General features: G+C 39.0%; 1 protein-coding gene across 1 annotated transcript in view; it reads left to right on the forward strand.

Annotated features, from left to right (window-relative positions):
• The window catches only part of PTK7 (protein tyrosine kinase 7 (inactive)), a 93,021-nt gene that overhangs the window by 65,234 nt on the left and 4,640 nt on the right, over positions 1–23,147 (forward strand). The window contains exons 11-17 of the mRNA XM_074237002.1: positions 3,194–3,343; positions 3,479–3,629; positions 3,774–3,901; positions 4,421–4,624; positions 5,847–6,002; positions 6,419–6,651; positions 8,668–8,748. Coding sequence (XP_074093103.1) covers positions 3,194–3,343; positions 3,479–3,629; positions 3,774–3,901; positions 4,421–4,624; positions 5,847–6,002; positions 6,419–6,651; positions 8,668–8,748 — 1,103 coding nt within the window. The remainder of the gene's footprint in view (positions 1–3,193; positions 3,344–3,478; positions 3,630–3,773; positions 3,902–4,420; positions 4,625–5,846; positions 6,003–6,418; positions 6,652–8,667; positions 8,749–23,147) is intronic.

Genomic DNA, 23,147 nt, shown 5'->3' on the forward strand with positions numbered 1-23,147 from the left:
ATAATTCTTGAAGGATTATAAGCCTATGAGATAGCCTGTGTGTGCTATTATCTGCCTTTAATAGATGGGAAACTAAGGTTCAGAGAAGAAAAGAGATCCATCTGCATAAGGTCATATAATTAAAAAGTGAAGGAGTCAGGACACAAAACCAGAATCCCAGTTGGGAAGCCACCTAATCTAGGCTAGCCCATTTCTTAAGAGTTATAACCACAACACGGCCAGCAAGGAGTCATATCAAGCAGTTCCTTGAAAGGATAGGATTTCAGAGGCAGCTAGTTGGCACAGTGGATAGAGTACCCAAAGGATCTGGAGTCCAGAAGACTTGGGTTCAAATCCATACTAGTTATGGGACCCTTGGCAAATCACTTAACCTTTGCTTACCTCATTTCCTTCTCTGTAAAATTGAAATAATAATAGTCCTTACCTTCTAGGTTTGTGTGAAGATAAAATGAGGATAGCATTTGTGAAATACCTTTACAAACTTTAATGTGCTATATAAATGCTAACTATTGTTGTTATCATAGTTATTACTTATCATCATCATCATTATTATTATTATTACTCCTACTCTGGGAGAACCCACTTCCTTGGAAGGTAGCCATTTCCACTTGGGAAAGGTCTTTCTAGGGAGTCTTATTTTATCTTGTTTCAAGAACCTAGGTCTTGGGGCAGCTGGGTGGTGCAGTGGATAGAGCATTGGCCCTGGAGTCAGAGGTACCTGAGTTCAAATCCAGCCTCAAACACTTAATAATTACCTAGCTGTGTGGCCTTGGGCAAACCACTTAACCCCATTTGCCTTGCAAAAACCTTTAAAAAAAAGAGAGAGAGAGAGAAAATAAAAAAAAGAACCTAGGTCTTCTCTCTCCAAATCCACTGTCTCACATGGATTCTCATAAGAAATATCTTCCTCTCATCCAAGGAAAGGGGTGAAAATATCCACTTTCTGTTCATCCACCAGAGTTAAAAATCTGCAGAAATCTCCCTTCTTCCTTTTTTACCTGTCACACCTAGTTCTGTCCTCTGAAACCAATGGGAACAAGCTTGGTTTCTTTTCTTGATCAAAGACAGCTGCCATGTCCTGCATGAGTCTTCCCTTCTTTGTTCATGATAAACATTTCTTCCACCATTCCTTGCTATGCCTCAGTCCTTATTCTAAGCTCAGTGCTCTTTCCCCTTTATCATGCTATTTTAGTTTTCAAATTTATAATGTAGTTTAAAGGTACAGCCATACACACACGAAAATCAGATTACAACCTAAACATTAGTATTCCCAAGCAGTCCTTGATTAATCAATGAATGGAACATAGATAATAAGTGCTATAAGTTGCGTTTGATTTTTAAAAATTACAATTATTTTTAATTATTTTTATGTCCTGACACTACAAACACTTCCCAACAAACCCCCTTTACAAAGAACATTCCCTGAAAAGAGTTGATCCATGATTAATATAAAGGAGAGATGTGGTCCTAATATTTTCTCCCCTAACATTGACCATTGTTTTTGACCAGAATTTGACCAACCTTTCCTTGTTGATATTTTTGGTTTTTGCAAGGCAATGAGGTTAAGTGACTAGCCCAAGGCCACACAGCTAGGAAATTAATAAGTGTTTGAGGTCGGATTTGAACTCACATGGACCTCAGGGCTAGTGCTTTATTCACTGAACCACCTAGTTACCCCTCTAGTTGCCCTTTTTCATTGTAATCATTAGGTATTTTGTTTCCTTGTGTTTACTTTCTGCTCTGCTTTACTGTAAGTTTTAAAGAGGGGAGAGAAATCACTGAGGATTATGTTGATCTAAGATGGAAGAACAAGAGATTAAACACTGGGCCTCCATGGATGGATAGGTTTGGGATTGGCAGAGAAGAAGGAGATAACTTTCCAGGACTAGAATGCAGCACAGCTGAGAGAAATTGTGTTCCAGGGAGGCTGTGGCTGGAGGCAGTAGAGTGGAGACTTGGTCTATTGGGCTTAACTGTGGAGTATTTTGTAAGTGAACTTTGAAAGAGATAGTTATAAAGGCATTTCTGACCTTGAAAAATTACAGCTTTCCTCAGCCTTACTATTCTTGCTTTCACATATGGAGAATGTTGCCATTGTTCAATTGTATCCAACTCTTCATGACCCCATTTGGGGTTTTCTAAGCAAGAGTTGGCCACTTCTTTCTCCAGTTCATTTTACAATTGAAGAAACTGAGGCAAACTGGGTTAATTGACTTGCACAATATCATTCAGGTAGTGTCTAAGTGTGGATTTGAACTGGGGAAGATGAGTTTTCCTACCTCCAGGTCAGGTGTTCCATCTATTGTACTACCTAGCTGCCTGTTAAATTTTAATCCTAGGAATCTGCCACTAATTGGCTGTAACCTTAGGGAAATCTCCTCAACTTCTTGGAGTCTCTATTTCTACCTTTGAGATTGGTTTGAATTATGGAGTGACTGAAATCATTGCTTTTGATCTATGTAGAGCTGTGAGTGAAGTCTTAATATCCCTCTTTTGTGAATGCAGAATGAGGATGAATTCCCATTTTGAGGCTTGATGACTTTGTCTAGGGCTATCCTAGCTGTTCCCACTGTGCTCCTTCCCCCTCTCCCAGGGTGGAGAGTTTGAACTTAATTTTGTAGACTGCAGGGAAAGCACTGGATGGATTTTTGACCCTGGTGGGCCAGCAGAAAGTGAGCATTTTAACCCCTTTCTATGGATAAATCTGGACCTCAGTTGAATGGAAGATATTTCTTACGCTAGTCCTTGTGAGACAGTGGATTTGAAGAAAACCTAGCACCTCAGACACTTACTAGCTGTGTGACCTTGGATAAATCATTTTATGTTTCTGAATCAAAATGATGAATAATGATGGCATCCCACCTTACAGGGCTTCTCCAAGGATCAGATAAGAGAATATATATATATATATGTATATATAAAGTAGTTTGCAATCCTCAACCCCCAAAAGAGATCCTTAGAGTTTGGTCTGCTCCATCTCAGTTCATTTTACAGATAAATTGAGAAGAGAATTAACTTACCCAAAGTCACATAAATCTTGAATAGTGGAGTCAAAAATTGATCAGGTTCTCTGACCTTAAATTCAGTGTCCTCTCCATGATAGTCACTTTCTCTTCTACTCTATAAGTGTGACTCCCAGTGGAGATGATGACTTTCCATCCCAGCTTACCAATTTTCCGTTCCTTTTTTCTAGATGGGAGCAGTCTCCCAGACAGTGTGACAGACAATGCAGGAACCTTGCACTTTTCCAGGGTGACCAGGAGTGATGCTGGCAACTACACTTGCATTGCCTCCAATGAGCCTCAGGGCCAGATCAGTGCTCACGTGCAGCTCACTGTGGCAGGTAGATGCTTAAGGATGGGGACAGGAGGAGAGCGGTGAGAATCAGCTTCTGAAGGGAGGCATCAATTCTGTCTCTCACAGGCTCCTCCAGAGTCTTCTGACTCTGAATCTTGTCTTCTTACCACTCCCCATGCAGTTTTCATCACTTTCAAGCGAGAACCTGAGCGTACAACTGTCTATCAAGGCCACACAGCCATGCTGCAGTGTGAGGCCCAAGGGGACCCTGACCCCCTCATCCAGTGGAAGGGCAAGGACCGAATCCTGGATCCTGCTCAGCTTGGTCCCAGGTAGCTTTCACATCCACTCCCCACCTTCTTCCCTGGCCCCAGCCCTGACTGTAGGCTCTTGGGAGTAAGAGCTCCCAGGTTTATGTGAAAAGTTGAGTGACCACAGGGAGGGCTAAGATGGTCCTGGGATTTTTCTTCCTTCAGGATGCATATCTTCTCCAATGGCTCCCTAGTCATCCATGATGTCACCTCCGAGGATTCTGGCCGCTATACCTGCATCGCTGGCAATAGCTGTAACATCAAACACACCGAAGCTTCTCTCCATGTTGTGGGTATGGATTGGGGTTCCAGCAGACTGAGAGGTGTAGATAGGTGCAGATAACGGTGTGGACACAAGGATGGGATGCTGAATAGAATGTAAGGTCCTCAAGGGCAAGGCCCCATTGCCACCATAAACTCATCATGCACATTATTCCTATTAAATTGATAGAGGGCAGCAACTCATGTGGGAACCATGAGACTGCAATCCTGGAACAGTAAAAAAGATGAGTGGAGATTAGATAGTGTTGGTGATGGACAAGATGTGGTCAGCAGTATGACAGTGGATGGACCATGGATACTTTATATACAGGATGCTTAACCTGGGATCTTTGCACCTTGAAAAATCTATATTTTGAAAACAGTGTTTCAACATAATTGGTTTCCTTTATATTTAAAACAGTTATTCTGAGAATGGATCCATGGGCTTCACCAGTTTTCCAAAGGGACCCCATGACGCCAAAATTTCAAACCCCTTGCTCTGCAGCTCTCCAGGGCAGCCTCCAACTGACCACCCATTTCTGTCCTTTCAGACAAACCAGTGCTGGATACCTCAGAGGGTCTTGGCAGCCCCCCGCCGTATAAAATGATTCAAACCATTGGGCTGTCGGTGGGGGCTGCTGTGGCCTATATTATTGCTGTGCTGGGCCTCATGTTCTACTGCAAAAAGCGATGCAAGGCCAAAAGGCTTCAGAAACAACCAGAGGGTGAGGAGCCTGAGATGGAATGCCTCAATGGTGAGCCTAGGACCCACAGGGCAGTGGTTGAGGGTGGGGGGCCAGGGGGTGTGTGAGTATTGAGCGCCCCCAGGGGGTGATGAAGGAGAAGGCATTAGAGTCTACTTAGTTCTCAGATTGACCTTGATACAGTGAGTCCCAGAGCTAGGGTCATCTAAGAAAGAAATGATTCCCCCTCCTCTTTGGTCTTGATCTGACCAATCCCCCCAAGCCCTGAACACAAAGCAGCTTTGATATAGAATTACCCATGGGAATCTGTCTTCTCATAGGACTGGAAACCATGATGTGTCCCTCTTCTACAGAATTGAAGCTCCTTGAGGATAGGAACTAGATAAGAATGGGAACACCCTGAGTACAGGGAATTTGTCTTGATAATAGGATTAGTCACTCTCTGAGAACTTGGTCATCATAGGTAACTCCCCAGTGAGTGAATGATTCTATGAAAAAACATATTATTAAACACTAACTGTGCCAAGCTAAAGAAAATCCTTATATTTTAAAGCAAGAGTCAACACACAAGGGAGAATGGTAGCTAGAGAGAGGGACCCTGAGGTTCTGAAAGTTGGGCAGAAAGGTAAGTAGGGCCCTCAGGCAGTGGATTGAAATACCCCATCTAAGAACAACAGTAGAATTTAACTGATCATGATTCATGATTCCAGAACTGGGCATGGGGTGGTAGGAATGGAGAAAGTGACTAGCAAGTTTTGGAAGAGATAAGAGAGGAGATGGTGTGGGAGAAGCAGTCATCAATCCAGAGAGCAAGGTTCTGACAAGCCATGGGGAATGCTGAGTGCGGATTCTTCATTGACTAAAAACTCTTTGAGGGTAGTATGTAATTAGTTACATAACTCCATGTTTAGCACTGACTCAGATTAGGTAGGTAAATTCTTGGTTTCTGTTTCTCTTGGTACCCAGTGTCTGCTGCATTCATCAATTGGTGGACCTCTTCAATTTCGATGAACCTTTTTTGTTAGTAGGCACTGACATCCAATTTCTCTCCAGAAAGTTGAGTATCAGACAGTGTGATCTGACCTGTGATTTAGCTACTTCCACATAAATATTACCACCTGAATGGCACATGGATGCTGACTGGCAAACCCAATCATATGGGAAACAGTGGGTTGAGTTTAATCAGTCTTAGCTGTGGCTTGAAACTGAAAAGAGAAGGAAGTGATTGAACTTTTTGGGGTCTTGAATCTCAACTCATTCCTCTTCTTTTCAGGTGGACCTGTGCAGAATGGGCAACCCACGGCAGAAATTCGAGAAGAAGTGGCTCTGACCAACCTGGGCTCTGGCTCTTCAGCTACCAACAAGCGGCACAGTACCAGTGATAAGATGCATTTTCCACGTGCCAGCCTGCAGTCCATCACCACCCTGGGTTTGTTGCTTTGAACTGGCTGTACTCCTTGTATTGACGTGGTAGAGGAGATAGGGCCTTAGATATGAAATCAGGAGAACTTGCATTCAGAATCTGCCTAAAGCACTGACTAGTAATGTGATTGAGCAAGTCACTTTCCCTATTTAAAGGGGAGCCTCAGTTTCCTTATCTGTAAAATGAGGGGTTTGGATTTTGTGGCCTCTAAGACTCTTTCCTGCTTTAAATCAAGGATCCTATGATCCATCTGCTGTCACCAGCCTTTTCCCCCCAGTTCTGAACCTGAAGGTCATTCCCCAGATCAGCAGTTATCAGGGGTATGGGAGGAAGAACCATGTTCCCCTAGGGGTATGTAGGAGATAATGCGATATCCAATGTTACCACTCTGGGTAGAGGCTGACCTGGCTCTTTGTCCATAGGAAAGAGTGAGTTTGGGGATGTATTCTTGGCAAAGGCCCAAGGCCTGGAAGATGGTGTGGCTGAGACGCTGGTACTAGTGAAGAGCCTTCAGAGCCGGGACGAACAGCTGCAGTTGAATTTCCGGAGAGAGTTTGAGATGTTTGGCAAGCTGAGCCATGCCAACTTGGTGCGGTTGTTGGGCCTTTGCCGGGAGGCCGAACCCCACTATATGATCCTGGAGTATGTGGACCTGGTATGGTGCTAGGATGGGGACCTCAGGCAAAAGGATTAGATTGAGTTGGGGGCAGCAGGTGCCATTTAGAGTTCCTCCCTGATACCAGATACACCTTGTCCAAACCTTGCATTTCACTTTCCACTTAGGGGTCATTTGGAGTTCTCTTCACCATTGCTGGTTGCTGGTTGTTCTTTGCTATTTCCACTGTAGTTAATTCAGGATTTACTTGGGGTCTCTTCAAGGAGTTCTTAGCCTTTTTTGTGGCATGGACCCCTTTGGCAGTCTGTTGAGACCCTATAGACTCCTCCAAATTATATTTTTAAATGCACAATATAAAAATCTACATGATTACAAAGTAACTATACTGAATATAGTTATAAAAATATTATTAAAAAAACCCAAATGTTCTCTGTGACCAGCTACATCCCTTCCTTTTTTCCAGGCCCCTCTTTTTTTTATTATTTAATTTTTTTCAATGAACAAAAAGGTTACTTCTCCCTTTCACCTTTTCCAAACAAAAAGAAAATTGCCAAGTAAAGCAAATTTCTGCATTTGACATGTTCAAAATGCCTCTCTCATTCTGCTTCACCCTAAGACCCAGATTTGTTGTTTTTCATCAGGCCTCAACTTTCCATTCTTCTTTGCCCAACATTTGTTGATTCTTCCATTGTAATATAACAATTGGTTAACAGTAGCAATATTTTTAGTAACCTTGACCTGTGGTCAGGAAAAACTGAGTTTGAAATCTTCCTTGGTCACTTATAAACCATATGACCCTAGCTCTCTGAGCTTTCAATTTTCCTATCTGTAAATTGAGTCTAATAACATCTACCTCATAAGGTTGTTGTATGAATCATATCCTAGGAGATCATGTCTATACAGTGCTTTGCAAATTGTAAAGGAGTTTATCAATGTTGACTGTTATGTTGTTTTTTTAAAAATGTGACCCTTTATTCTTCATGGAAAAAGCCACTCTATCCTATTACCATTATAGGTCCTAATCATCCTGGCATGGATTTATTTTTTATTTTATTATTTTTTTTGCAAGGCAGTGGAATTAAGTGACTTGTTACAGCTAGGTAATTATTAAGTGATTGAGACCTAATTTGAACTCAGGTCCTCCTGACTCCAGGGCCATTGTTCTATCCACTGTGCCACCTAACTGCCCCTCTGGACATGGATTTATGAAACCAACATCTTTGCCATTTTTCTCTCCCTTATGCCAAGTCAAATTAGTTGGCTTGAATCAACCAGTCAAGTTGCCCTAAGGATAATGAAAATATTTCCTTTTACTTCTATAGCCTTTAATGTCCTATTCTTTTCTATCATCTTGAGAAATAGTATGACACAATGAACAGAGAGTATGCTTTGGTCCAAGATTTCAGTGCTGCCTCTGACACAGTCTGTGTGACTTAACCATTACAGATTCTAGACCAGATATATCAAACACAATAACTGAAGCATTTCTGTCAGGCCAGACCCATATTAAAATGTAATTGGGGGGCAGCTAGGTAGCAATGTGGATAGAGCCCTAGCCCTGGAGTCAGGAGGACCTGAGTTCAAATATGGCCTCAGACACTTAATAATCACCTAGCTGTGTGGCCTAGGGCAAGTCATTTAATCCCATTGCCTTAAATAAAAATTTTTAAAAATGTGATTGGGAAAAATGTAACAATAATTAAAAGTACTACAAAACATAGATGATATATGGCTCTAAGACAGTATATACTTGAAGGCATCCTTATTGTGGCTCCCCTTTTCTATTTTGAGTTTGACTTTACTGCTACAGGCAACCCTTTAAGGCTTCAAAATGCAGAGAAGATACAGAGGGAAGGAATTCATTCAGAACTTCCTATTCCGGGGATATCATCAGTTCAGCCCCTCTGCTTATCTAAATCAGTGCTGGGTTTTCCCTTAGGGGAGTTTCTGGTCACCTTAGTGTTGCTAACCAGAACTGGTATGTACTTAATTCTCTGATTCATCCTGGGGCTAAAGAAACCCTGGTATCTTTTACTGTCTTTCTTTCTCCCTTAGGGGGACCTGAAACAGTTCCTGAGGATCTCCAAGAGCAAGGATGAAAAGTTGAAGCCACAACCTCTCAGCACCAAACAGAAGGTGAGGATGAGGGGAGAGTGAATGTTCTAGTAAGATCAGTAGTGGGGCAGCTAGGTGGCACAGTGGATAGAGCACTGGCCCTGGAGTCAGGAGTACCTGAGTTCAAATCTTCATAATTACCTAGCTGTGTGGTCTTAGGCAAGCCACTTAACCCCATTTGCTTTGCAAAAACCTTTAAAAGAAAAAAGAGCTTCTAAGAGCAATAGAACCAGAGTTGTGGTGGTATGGTGGGAGATAAGCCCTCTAACTCCCTGTACTTACTTCCCCCACACCCCAAGATTATGCCACAGGAGATTTGGGTGGAAGAAACTGGGGATGTTTGGTCTGGAGAAAAGAACTTTGGAGAGAAGGTGAGACCCTGGAAAGGTGACTTAAAAGTGAAAGAACAGTCCTATGAAAGAGGATCAGATGAATTCTGCTTCTTCCTAGATCTGATCTGGGAACAATGGTTAGAAGTTTGCAGAGAACCAATTTAAGGCTTGATGGTCAGGAAAAGTTAATAATCGGCTCTCTAAAAACTGAGTAGGTTTGTTAGACATTAGAAAATTTCCAGCTCTGGAGATCTTTAAGGAGACAGCTGGTGGTTAGAGTACAAGGAGATCTGAGTTCAAATCCAGCCTCAAACATTTATTAGTTTTGTGAGCATGAGCAAATGACCTATTTGCCTCAGTTTCTTCATCTGTAAATAGGAGTAATAACAAATACCACCTATGTCTCAAGATTGTTTAGGGGACCAATTGAGATAATTATTTTAAAGGGCAAGTACTATATAAATATTAAATTTAATTATTAGTTATTAAAGGAAAAACTACATGAACAGTTGGATATATTGTGCCCTGTGGGTGTAGGTATACTCAGTGCTCTTTAGAGGTCCCTTTCAATTCAGATTCAGTTTCCCAAATGGAATGTGTCATAGCCCTTAAAGTGCCATATAAACATTAATTATTATCATAATGAACTAGGTAGAGAGGTGACCTTGAAAATAGGAAAACATGGGTTGAAGTTTTATCTCTTGCATATACTGGCTGGCTGGGAAGGCCATTTAACCTACAAGTGTCCTAGAAAACTCTCTTAACACCAGACATGAAGAAAAGATGTCAACCTGTAGAAGGAATTTCCTTGAACAGCAAAATCAAAGAATCCTATTATTATTAGAAGGGATTCCTGTTCAAGTGTGGCTGGACTATGTGACCTCTGAGATCCCTTAAAGTCCTGAAAGAGTCTGCAGTTCTGTGATCGTCCGTATTTCTAGGGACAGGAACAGCTATGTATCTTCCCAATCCAAAAAGCTCAAAGGTAACAAGCAACATGCCCTAGGCTTTATGTCACCTTAAATATTCCCTAAATGGTAGCAAGAAAAGGATGAGAAATCTGTAGTCATCTATATGGAGTCCATCCCTTTTGTTTTGACTGTGGGCTTCCTATTTTTTTTTCCCTTTTGCTTCATTATTCCTTTCTCCTTGTCTAGGATCCTTCTATGGGCTTCTTGGTCAAGGCCTTCTTGCATGCATATTTCGTTTATTTATTTATTTCTCCAACAACATGCAGAAACAAGAATAGTCTTTAACAATTTCCAGCCAGATACCTATCTCAGATACCCATGTCAGAATTTGAAATGGACCTAAGAGACCATTGCTTTACAGAGGAAGAAACTGAGGACCAAAGGGGGGAAATGACAACTCAAGTTCATGAAACAGCTGATGCTAAGCCCAGATCTCTTGACCCTAAATCCAGAGTTCTTTATCAGGTGCTCAATAAGGTAGCCCAATAATTAGTAAATTATCTCTCCTGGATCTATTTTCCAGGTCAGTTGATTTTCCTAAGAGGTATTTTACATTTTCTTCTATTTTTCAGCTTTTTGATTTTGTTTGATGAAATCTTGGTATCTCAGCAGGGTCATTCATTTCCATTTGTCCAAATCTTTTTTTTTTTTAGATTTTTTTTTCTCAAGGCAATGGGGATAAGTGGCTTGCCCAGGGCCATATGGCTAGGTAATTATTAAGTGTCTGAGGTCAGATTTGAACCCAGGTACTCCTGACTCCAAGGCCGGTGCTCTATTCACTGCGCCACCTAGCTGACCCCAAATCTTATTTATAGGATTTTATTTTCTCAAGTTAGCCTTTTTGTTTCCTTTTCCAACTGGCCATTTTTACTTTAACAATTGTTTTCTTCAGTTAATTTGTTATAATTCTACGTGACTCTCATTTCTTTTCTCCATTTTTCTTTTTTTTTTTTTTTTTTTATGTTTTTGCAAGGCAAACGGGGTTAAGTGGCTTGCCCAAGGCCACACAGCTAGGTAATTATTAAGTGTCTGAGACCGGATTTGAACCCAGGTACTCCTGACTCCAGGGCCGGTCCTTGAACCTAGGTACTCCTGACTCCAGGGCCGGCCCTTTATCCACTATGCCACCTAGCTGCCCCTTCTTTTTTGGTTTTTAAAATCCTTTTGGAGTTCTTCCAAGTAGTCTTTTTGGAATTGAGATCAGTTTAACAATCTCTTATAGGCTTCATATATTTGCATTTTGTTATTGCTTTATGGGGTCTTTATTACCCTTATCAGAATAGTAGCTGCCAGTGGTTAGTGCTTTTTTTTGTTTTTTCTGGTCATTTTGTTATGACTTCATTTCCTGTGGTATAGTTTGTATAGTTCCAAGCTTTTTTTTTTTTTTTTTTTTTGCTAGAGGCTAGAGTTCTGGTTCCTGGCTTTCAGCTCTAACATTTGCTGTGTTACTAGTTTTCTCCCTGCACTAGCTTCCCATATCTTAAGATTTTGCTTTCAAAGCTGGGGTTGGAATCTTTTGTTGGCAGAGCTGGGTTGAGACCTTAGCAGCACTATGACTAAAAGCCTCTCCCTATCTTCCCAGTTTTCCCACTGGGCTATATTTCCCTTTTACCCATGGGACATACCTTTTCTTAAGGTTCCTCCATGACATCTCACTGAAAAATTGTTTGGGTCCTGCTACTTTAGGATCTGTTTGAGGGCTTCATTCAAAGTTGTTTCAGGAAAAATTCCAGGAGCTTTTTACCTTTGTGCCACCATCTTGACTCCACCACAAAAACAGTTTATTGTCCATTCGTATTAAATCATAATCATAAACCACAACTTGTTATCATTCCCCAATTGATGGCAATTCCTAGTTCTTTGCCACTATAAAGAGAGCTACTATAAACATTTTAGAACATAGAAGTTCTTTTCCTTTTTCCCTAATCATCTTTAGAAATAGACCTAGTAGTGATATTGCTGGGTAAAAGGGTATAGGTAGTTTAATAACTCCTTGGGCATAATTCTAGATAGATCTCCAAAATCATTGCATCAGTTCACAATTCTACCAGCAATGAATTAGCATCTCAGTTTTTCCACATCTCCTCCAATATTCATTGTTTTTCCCTTCAGTCATTTTAGCCTATCTGGTAAATGTAAAAATGATATGAGGATTGTTTTAACTTGGATTTCTCCAATCAATAATAATTTAGAGAATTTTTTCATAGGACTACAAATAGTTTTGATTACTTCATAGGAAAACTGCCTGTATGTATTTGACTATTTTAGTGCCTTTAACTATTTATCAATTGGAGAATGAATAACTCATTTTTATAGATTTGATAGAGTTCTTTATGTATTTGAGATGCAAGATTCCCTTATCTGAGAAACTACAAATTTTCCCCCAAAATTTTCTGCTTTTCTTTTGATTTTGACAATATTTGTTTTATTTATACAGAACCTCTTTAATTTATTGTAATTGAATTTATCCACTTAATGAATAATTGATTTAATTTAATTAGCCTCTCTTAGGCTCAATTTCTTCATGTGTAAAATGAAAGTTGAATAGATGGCTTCCTAAGGCTCCTTCTCTAAAGTTATTTGATCCCAATATCTGCTGCTATAAACTTAGCTACTCTGGACCTTGGAAGACATGTGCATAGTTTGCCACTGGGTCTATTCTCCAAACCCTTTCCAGTTTGATGCTGCCAGACTTAGCTTTCACTGACCTAGCTTTCAAGAATTCAGGGACTCTTCTAGGTCATAAAGAAACAACAGAGTAGGATTTGAGGGAAGACATCAATGAGACATTTGGAAAGAACATGCCCAATAATACTGTCAGTGGGTGTTGTTCCACTCTAGATTTCTTAGTGGAAAGAGAGAGACCTTTCTGACCTGAATACTAAAGGAAAAGAGCTGGAGCAAAGAATGGGTGTCATTTTCCTGGCTGAAGCTTAGGCTGTGAGTAGAATTAGTTGCATCTGTGGTGTGATTTGAGAGGAAAAGTGTCTCATTATGTACTGAGAGAACACCTTCCTAAGAATACCTCCCCCACTGGTTAACCACAGTGCTTGAAATTCTCCCAGCAAGGATTCATTCTTTGGGGCCAAGATCTCTCTCCAGGGGGCCCCTGTTAATAATGCAAATAAGGCTGGCAGGTAAAGCTGGCACAGTTAGGCAGTTTCTAATCAAACTCATCTACAGATCTAATCTGTCCTTGGAATAATGTACCTTAAAAAATCTTGATGAACCATAAGTTCTGGTCCAGTGGGTTGGGAGCCATGGAATACTCCCCAAGTATCAAGGCAGGGGTAGGAATGGAATTGAGTACAATTTGGAATAAACTTAGAGGAATTTCAGGCTGAAATTGCTGTGTATAATGAATGTAATTTCACATCTAATATTTTAGAAAGGGAAAATATCACTTAACATTGAAAATTTTACAGAACTGAAAAACAAGTGTTTGGGAAGCAATCCATTTAGGCATTGTCAGATATTGACACTAACATGAAGTCAGAAATGGATCTGGAAAGCAAAGTTTTATCTATCATCTGTCTATCTATCTGTCTATCTTCTATCATCTATATTTTGCAAAGTAGCTCAAGAGGCCAAGAAGCTAAAAACTGGAATCTAAAGGTCTCAGTGGTATCATAATGGGTTAATCAGAACTTGGATGAGGAACTAGGTAAGCAAAATAGAAGTGGGGGGGGGTGGGTCTGCTTTCTGGCCACAGGGAACTAAATAAATTCTTAGATAAGGTTTCTATGTCAGGTTTTCAGTGTTAATCCTGAGGGCCTTCAGATGGCTTCTTGCCCAGCAGTTTCAGGAAACACTTAATCCATTTGTGTCTACAGGTTGACTACCCAGAACTCTATTAAATTCTCTCCATGGCTTGTGTCCCCCAAACTCCCTGCTTCACTCAAGAGCCCCTGTGAGGCAACTGGTTCCCTCTTCCCTCTCATCCTCCCACCCCCTAACCCCCACCGATTGCCTACCTTTTGCCACACCAGAGGTTCTCTACCTTGTTAGCCAGATCAGCAGCGAGTTGGCAGGGAAAGGAATTTCTGAACCAGAAAGGAGAGATTACAAAAGACTTTGTGGCATGCAGATTATTTGTCAGGAAAGAACAGTGTCCTGGGGTTTTAAAGCTTGAGGCAGAATTGACTCAATTGATAGTGTTTTCTCAGTTGTCTTATCACATTTAGGAACACCTGAGAGACTCTGGAGAGAAGAAGATGGATTGTGTGAAATTGTGTTTTAAGTTTTATGGTTGCCTTTTTTTTTTAACAGCTTGATCATTATTTCACCTTATTTCCATACCATTGAACTATTCCTTCTAACAATGGAAAAGCATTTAAGTAAAACTGTTCTGTTCAGCTATCTTATCTGGTATGCTTCTTAATGAGACCATCACCTCTTTTGAGAGTTAAATCTTTTTTTTTAGCTCTGTACTTATCAAACATGAATATTTCCGTATACAAAGAACAGAAAAAGAGGACTGTTTGTAATATACAGCTAATTTTCATTGTGTACAACTTTTATAAAGTATATACCGAATTCTATATGTTAGTTCCAAAGCTGTCCTGCATATTTGTGTTGCCCTTTGATGTCTTGTTTTCAAATAGTCCATTGATTTGCTAACCTTTGGCTTAACTATTAACTCCCTCCTCTTTAAACTTTCTTCTCCCTACTTCCCAAAAAATTTAAAATAAGTTTGCATAGTCAAGTGACATACACCCATATATTGCCATAACAAAAGCTATATGTCTCATTCTGGACCTTGAATCCATCACCCCTTTTCAGAAGGTGAAAAGCATGCTCCATGTCATTTCTCTGGAATGTATTGTATTGATCATAGTTCTGAAGTATCCTGAACTTATTTTTCTTTACAGTTTTTTAGGCATTGTATTCATTGTTCTTCTGGTGTTGCTCACCTCATTCTCTATCCATGCATGTCTTTCCAGATTATTTTGAATCTGTCCTTTTAAAAAAAAATTTAATAATTTTCCGTTACAATGATATACAATAATTTGTAGAGTCAGTTGATGGACACTCCTTTCATTTCCAATTCTTTGCTACAATTAATACTGGTATGAATATTTTTATACATATGGATCCTTGCCTTATCCTTTTGGGATATATTTCCAATAGTATTTTCACTGGGTCAAAAAGTTTAGTTTTAAAAAGAGTTTAGTGATTTGGGGAAAGGGAAGAGATCTATAGTTCCAAATTAATTTCCATACCTTAATAAACTTCAAATGGATGCATTATATAGATATTTGATTGGACCAATATACAATTATATGAGCAGTACATTGGTGTACCTGTCCTTCCATATTAACTCTAACAACTATTTTTCTTCTTTTTTTTTTTTTATCATTTTTGAGGTAGAACTTAAGAATTATTTTGATTTGATTGTCTTTTTTTATGGTTGTTGGTAGTTTTGACATTATATATATTGGGGTATGACTTGTTCTTATATGATTGAATTAATTCCAAATATATTTGTGTGTGTGTGTGTATATATATATATATATATATATATATATATAGTTTTCCAACCTTTTGGCTTTTACTCCATATAAAGACACCCCACCCACCCCATACAGTTTTATATATTCAAATTGTCCATTTTCTCTCTCATGATCTTCTCTGTCCCTTGCTTACTTCTGCACTCTTCCTTGATCCATAATGGTTAAAGATATCTCCTCTACTTATAATTGAAGGGATTTGATCTGAACTCAGTTCCTCCTGACTCCAGGACCAGGACTCTTTCCACTTTGCCACCTAGCTGCCCTGAGGCTCTGTAATGTTCAAAACCTTTCTGGAATCCTCTCCATGCTTTCTGCAATTAGGAGCATGATAGAACTATACCCTGTATGAAGAATCCTTTATTTTTACTCTGTGCAGGATATCCTTTATGACACTGACAAACATTTTATCCAAGCATGTGTCTCCATTTCCCCATTTTTGTACTTCACAAACACATCATTTAGCAAAGTTAGATCTAGTACATCTTTCAAGAAGTCTTAGGGGCAGCTAGGTGGTGCAGTGGATAGAGCATCAGCCTTGGAGTCAGGAGTACCTGGGTTCAAATCTGACCCAGACACTTACTAATAATTACCTAGCTGTGTGGTCTTGGGCAAGCCACTTAACCCCATTTGCCTTGCAAAAAAAACAAAACCTAAAAAAAAAAGTCTTAAATGATTTTGACAATATACATTTTTGCTCCTGTTAGAGGAAGGACCTGTTAGAGGAAGAACTGGCATTTTTGCTCTAACCCAGAGTCATCAAACTTCAGTTTACCAAATCCAGTCAAACTACCAGTTTTTGTTCAGTCTTTGAGCTGAGGCCTAGTTTTTACCCCTGATCTAACTAAATAATTTTTTAAAAAAATCAATAAACAAGCACAATGTGAGAATTTATTTTATCAATATTTTATAGTCATTTGTGTAACAATGAGGATGTGATCTACTCTTAAAGGTCATTTGCAAAAATCTGCCTGTATTCCTCTGTTGGGTTCTTCAAGTACACTTTCCTCTTTTTTGGAGGTTAGTAGATAAAAATTGTGTAGATGTGAAAAAGTAGCCATATACCTCAATGCTATCTTTGTTCACTCATTTCAGTCATATCCAATTCTTCATGAATCCATTTGGGGTTTTCATAGCAGAGATACTGAAGTAATTTGCCATTTCCTTCTCTAGAACTTCTGACAGATGAGGAAACTGAGGCAAACAGGGTGAAGTGACTTGCCCAGAGTCACACAACTAGTAGTCTCTGAGTTAGGATTTGACCTCATGAAGCTAAGTCTTCTTGATTCTAAGCCTGAGGCTCTATCCACTTAGCTGCCATATATCTCAGTAGTTGTTGATGATAATATTTTCCAAATATTCCAATATTTTCCAAATATTATTTCAAATAGTATTTACCTGGAAAATTGATTTCTCATAATTGTGCTGTCTCTGGAGTCAATGTCCTCTACACATACTTGGTTTTGTGTAGCCAAGAGGCAGTATGATAGATAATCTACTGGACTCAGGAGTCAGAAAGAGCTGGCTTCAGTCACTTAATCCCATGATACTTTACCATCTCTCACCCTTAGTTCCTCATTCTTTGTATGTTCAGATCTTTGCACAGTGAGAGATTCATTGTAAACATTTGATAAAGGCTTATTGACTGACTAATCTAGAAAATGAGGGGATTGAACTAGATATAGTCTAAGGTCCCTTACAATTTTAGATGTATGATTCCCATCTTTATTTTGGGCAGCTAGATAGCCTAATGAATAGAGTACCAGGCCTGGAGTCAGGAAGACTCATCTTCCTGAGTTCAAATCTGGCCTCAAGATATTTAACTAACCCTATTTTCTAACTGATCATAGGAAAATTATTTAATCCTTTTTGCCTCAGTTTCCTCATTTGTAAAATGAATTGGAGAAAAAAATGGCAAATCACTCCAGTCACTCCAAGTGGGGTCATGAAGAAGTAGACAGGACTGAAGTGGCTGAACAACAGCAACAAAAGAGTAGAAGAATAAGTCTTATATAAGAAGTTCTAGAAGTTAAAATACATGACTAAATGATTATAAGTGGTCAAATAGAGTAGCATAAGAGATGGGAGGAAAGAGCAGGGAAATCAGGAAAGAATTCTATGGAGTCCATCCATCCTGTTCTAGTCTCACTTTGATCTTGTTCTAGTCTCATTCTTGATCTTATGGTCTACCATTTCAGTCATATCCTTTCTACCAACCTTCAATTACTTACCCTGCCTTTTACAACCAGCTACCCTTCAACCCTGACTAAAGCAGTTATTGGCTTCCTTCACTTCACCCCTGTTCTATCAGTTATAGCCAGAGGAAAATTATGACATTATTCTAACAGGGTCCACCACAAATTTATGCTATCTAACCTCAATAGTTCACAGTAATGTAATCCTTGCAGTCATCCATGAATAACTTCTCAAAGTAATGTTTCAAATCTTTTTTATCTTCAATTTTAACCTCCTCTTCTCTTTTTTTAAATTAAAGATTTTATTTATTTTTGAGTTTTACAGTTTTCCCCCTAATCTTACTTTCCTCCCCCACCCTCCTCTTCTCTTTTTACAAATGTACTTCTACTTTACTGAAAAGATGGAGGCCATCTTGTATAAACTCTCTTCTGTGCCTCTAATGTTGTTCTCACCTTTCCTTTCTTCTCAAAAAAAGTAGCCTTACTCTGCTAATCACATACCTTCCATCTTAATCTCTGATTCCATTCCTTTTTGTCATCTTTACAACTTGTTCTATCAATCATTCCTCTTCTCTCTACTGTGACCCCTCAACTGAAAAAATTTTTCAGGTTTCACCTATTCTTTACAAACAAGAAAACAAAACAAGATCCTTTACTTGACCTTGCTATCATTCTTTCAAGCTATTGTCTTAATTTTCTTCTCCCTTTGATCCCCCTTCAGAAGTCATCTGTGATAAATGCTTTGACTTCCTCACTTATCAGATCTCCCCTTAAAGTCTTTCTTTCAAACTCCATTGCTCTTCTAAAATAGCTGTCCTCAAAGGAACTTTCCCAGAGAGCATATTTTTGTTTTCTACTTTAAAAAAAAATTCCCCCATTAACATATAAAAACAGTTTTTAAGATTTGTTTTTAAAATTTTGAGCTCTGAATTCTCTACCTCCCTCCCTTCCCTACCCCCCTCATTGAGAAGTCAAGCAGTTTGATATAGGTTATACATGTGCAGTCATGCAAAATATATTCCATAGTAGTCCTTGTTATGAAAGAAAACACAATCCCCAAAAAAAGTTTAAAAAAGTATGCTTTGATCTGCAGTCAGACTCCATCAGTTCTTTCTTTGGATTTGGTTAGAATTTTTCATCATAAGCCCTTCAGAATTGTCTTGGATCATTATATTGCTGAGAATAGGTTAAGTCATTCACAGTTGGTCAATGTACTGTGTACTACAGTGTTCTCCTAGTCCTGTTCATTTCATTTTGCATGAGTTTATTTAAGTTTTCCAAGTTTTTCTAAGAGTATCCTGCTTGCCATTTATTACACTATTCCATTACAATCATATATTGCAACTTGTTCAGCCATTCCCCAATTGATGGGCATCCCTTCAATTTCCAATTCTCTGCCTCAACAAAAAGAGTTACTATAAATATTTTGTGGCATATAGGTTCTGTTCCTTTTTCTTTGATATCTTTGGAGTACAGTTGTAGTAGTATTACTGGGTCAAAGAGCATGCACAGTTTTTTAAATCTTTGGGTATGGATCTAAATTGCTCTCCAGAATGGTTGAATCAGTTCACAACTCTACCAGTAGTGTATTACTGTGTCAATTTTCCCACATCCCCTCTAACAGTCATCCTTTTCCTTTTCTGTTATATTAGCCAATCTGGTATGTATAAGGTGGTACCTCAAAATTCTTTTAATTTGTATTTATCTAATCAATAGTGATGACATTTTATCATATGACCATAGATAGCTTTGATTACTTTATTTGAAAACTTCTTATTTATATTTTTTGACTATTTCTCAACTGGGAAATGGCTCTTATTTTTATGAAATCGACTCAGTTCTCTATATATTTGAGAAATGAGTCCTTTGTCAGAGAAACTTGCTGCAATTTTTTTTCATATTTATGATTACTATTTCCTTTCATCCTATTTTCCATATTTATCCAACTTCCTTTCTCCTTTTACCTTTGTCCTTCCTCAAAAGTGTTTTGCTTTTGACTACCATTTCCCCCAGTCTACTTTTTATCAGTATGCCTTACCTTTTTCTCTTACGCCCTTCTCTTACTTTCTGTTGACCCTCTAAGTTATTTTGGGCTGAAAAATTATTTTTTATCCCTTCCTTTTGTGGGTTCTGGTGCTCCAGAATTCATTTTAAGGCATTATTTAAAGTTATTTCAAGAGAAATTTGGGAGAACTCAAAACAAATAAATCTGTCTTTTCTTTACCTCCTTGGCTCCCCCCCCTCCATCCTCCCCTATTCCGCCCCCCTCCACACACACACACACACACACACCCATCCCCATCCCACCCTTGGTTTCTTAATAACAAGGTGACACAGTGAATAGAGTGTGGGGCCTGGAGTCAGAAAGATTCCTCTTACTGAATTAAAATCTGGTCTCAAACACTTACTAGCTGGGTGACCTTGGCCAAGTCACTTAACCCTATTTGCCTTAATCCAGAGTTTCTTTTTCTGTAAAATGAGCCAGAGAAGGAAATGTCAACCCACTCTAATACCTCTGTCAAGAAAACCCCATGGGGTCACAAAAAATTAGACACAACTGGAAAAAAAAATAATTAACAACAAACCTAATGAGTCTTCTTTTCATCCTTATTCTAATTGAACTCCCTGCAGCTTTTGACCTTTTCAGCAAAACCCTGGATGCCATCTTCTGCCTTGCTTTCTCCTTCTCTAACCTCTCCTCAGCCTCCTTATCTCTTATCCCTTCACAGTAGTTACCCCTAAAGCTCCATCCAGAGATCTTTTTTTCTTTTTCTTCAGTTTCTCTCTCTTGGTAGCCTTATCAGCCTTTATGGTGTTCAACTATCATCTCTTTACTGATTACAATACATTTTTTTTTGCAAGGCAAATGGAGTTAAGTGGCTTGCCCAAGGCCACACAACTAGGTAATTAAGTGAATGAGGTCACATTTGAACTCAGGTAATCCTGACTCCAGGGCCAGTACTCTATCCAGGGCGCCATCTAGCTGCCCCTACAATCTATTTTCAACCGGTGGATAGGGTGGATTAGTTTGCTGGCCAGAAGTCAGGAAGATATGAAATCAAATCTGGCTTCAAATACTTACTATGTGATCTTGGGCCATCCTTCCACTCTACTAGGTTAGAAACCTTATAATTATCCTTGGTCTTCCTTTTTTTTTCCTTTTTCTCCCTAGTTCCCAACTCTTGCCTACATTTTTCTCAAAATATGCCTCATCTGCATTCTTCTTTTTGTCTTCTTCCTCCTATATTTTTATAATACCCTGATAATTCTTCATTTCTGCTATCTTTCCTTCAGCTCATCCTTGACACAGCTGCCAAATATCTTCTTAAGGCAAAGGACAATCCAGAGAGAGAGAGAGAGAAGGAGTCTATTTTAATAGTCCATGTGAGAAGTAATAAGGACTTGGATTTCCAGTATGAGGGCAGGAAAAAATAGGAGCGATGTTCTAGGTATTTTAGAGGGCAGATGATTAGTTTTAGGGAGTTGATAGATAAAGGAATCATAGTTAACTTGAAGGCTTTTAGCCAATTAATGTAATTAATAAGTAATTAATAAGCATTTATTTTTTTCTCTTTCATCCATAAACATTAAGGGGAAAATGAAAAAATTAAGTTCATCAGTCACTGGTTTGAACATCCTTGAAAGGGGGTGGAGATGGAGGGTGAGGTGATCTTTGATCTTCATATCCAGTGCTGGTATTTATTTGCTGATGTTTTTTGTTATCAGAAAGTCTAGCGTACTTATCCCTGCCTCAGAAGTGGATTCTCCTCCTGTTAATGGTAATGTTGAGGTGCCCTTTTGCACAAGTGGGAATCATTTGTCTTTGGTCAGTTTAGTACACACCCATCTGATATGGTAAAAGCAACAGACCAGTCAAGGCTGCTATAATTTAAATATAGACTACATCCTAGAAGAATGGTTGTCTTGGGGTGACAGCTCTCCTAGTGATGTGGTCCATTTTTTTCTTGCCTTAGCACTTTTCCTATAACTCAGAGATAGCCTGGCCTTCCTGGCATTGAAGTAACTCAGAATTAGTGATACTGACATTCATCTAGGAGCCTCTTTTAATAGCATCCACAACTGTACCCATAGGCCAAGCAAGCATTGTCACGTTTTGGGTATTTATAATTACAATCATTTTACTTGCCCAAGGACCAATAATAATTACTCCCCAATTCTGGGTAATCCCCTTCTCTACACTCTTATTTTTCCCCCAGTGACTCAAATCTGTGTTCTATGTCCCCTGTCTTTCTCTGGGGACCAAGAAGTCATGTATGTAATGGAAGAACACTGGGGTCAGAAGGTAAAGGGTTCTTGTCTCAGATCCACCTACTATGCAACCTTGGAAAAACTCAACTTCTCTGTGTTCCCATTTTCTTTCATTTGTTCAAATGAAATGGAATATAAACATCCTTGAAAATCATAAAGAACTAAACAAATGGAATATTTTGGCCAAAGCATTTGTTACCTGGTTGCCAATTTACTGGCAATGTGCCTAGGTCTCTTGGATGCAAACATCAGCCTCTTGCCAGTACCATACTGTACAAATAGCTAGCATTTATATAAGACTTTACAAATATTATCTCATTTTATCCTTACAACAGTTCTGGGAGGTTGGTGCTCCTTTTACAGGTGAAGAAGCTAAGTTAAAACAGTTAAGTGACTTGTCCAGAGTGACATAACTAGTAAGCTTCCAGGAAGGATTTGAATTCAGGTCTTTCTGACTCCAGGTTCAGCACCACTCTTCTGTACATTTTGCTACATAGTTATCACTTGATAATATGAAACATTGTTAGGATTTCTACCTTTGACCATCTAAGGTCAAAGTCATATAGTAGAAAGAATACTGGGGGCTTAAATTTGGGCAAGTTAGTTTCAAATCCTGACTCTGAAGTTTAGCATATGTCTTTGGAGAAATTACTTAATATCCCAGAATTTCAGTTTCCTCATCTGTAAAATGAAGGGTAATAATACTTTCATTGTCTGTCTCCCAAGCACGTTGTGAGGGAAAGTACCTTATAAACTTAAAACATTATATTCAAGTCAACAAACATTTATTAAACCCCTACCATGGGATGCAATAAAAGGCCAAAGTGTTATAGTTCTCTGCCCTCAAGAATTTTACATCTAATGTGGGAGACAGTATGTAAATAATTATGTATAAACAAGATATTGACAGGATAAATTGAAAAGATAATCTAGGGGCGGCTAGGTGATGCAGTGGATAAAGCACTGGCTCTGGAGTCAGGAGTACCTGGGTTCAAATCCGGTTTCAGACACTTAATAATTACCTAGCTATGTGGCCTTGGGCAAGCCACTTAACCCCATTGCCTAGCAAAAACCTAAAAAAATAAAAATAAATAAATAAACAAACAAACAAATAAATAAGATAATCTTAGGGGGAAGATGGGG

This window comes from Macrotis lagotis, chromosome 5 (assembly GCF_037893015.1).
Source record: "Macrotis lagotis isolate mMagLag1 chromosome 5, bilby.v1.9.chrom.fasta, whole genome shotgun sequence".
NCBI lineage: Eukaryota > Metazoa > Chordata > Mammalia > Peramelemorphia > Peramelidae > Macrotis > Macrotis lagotis.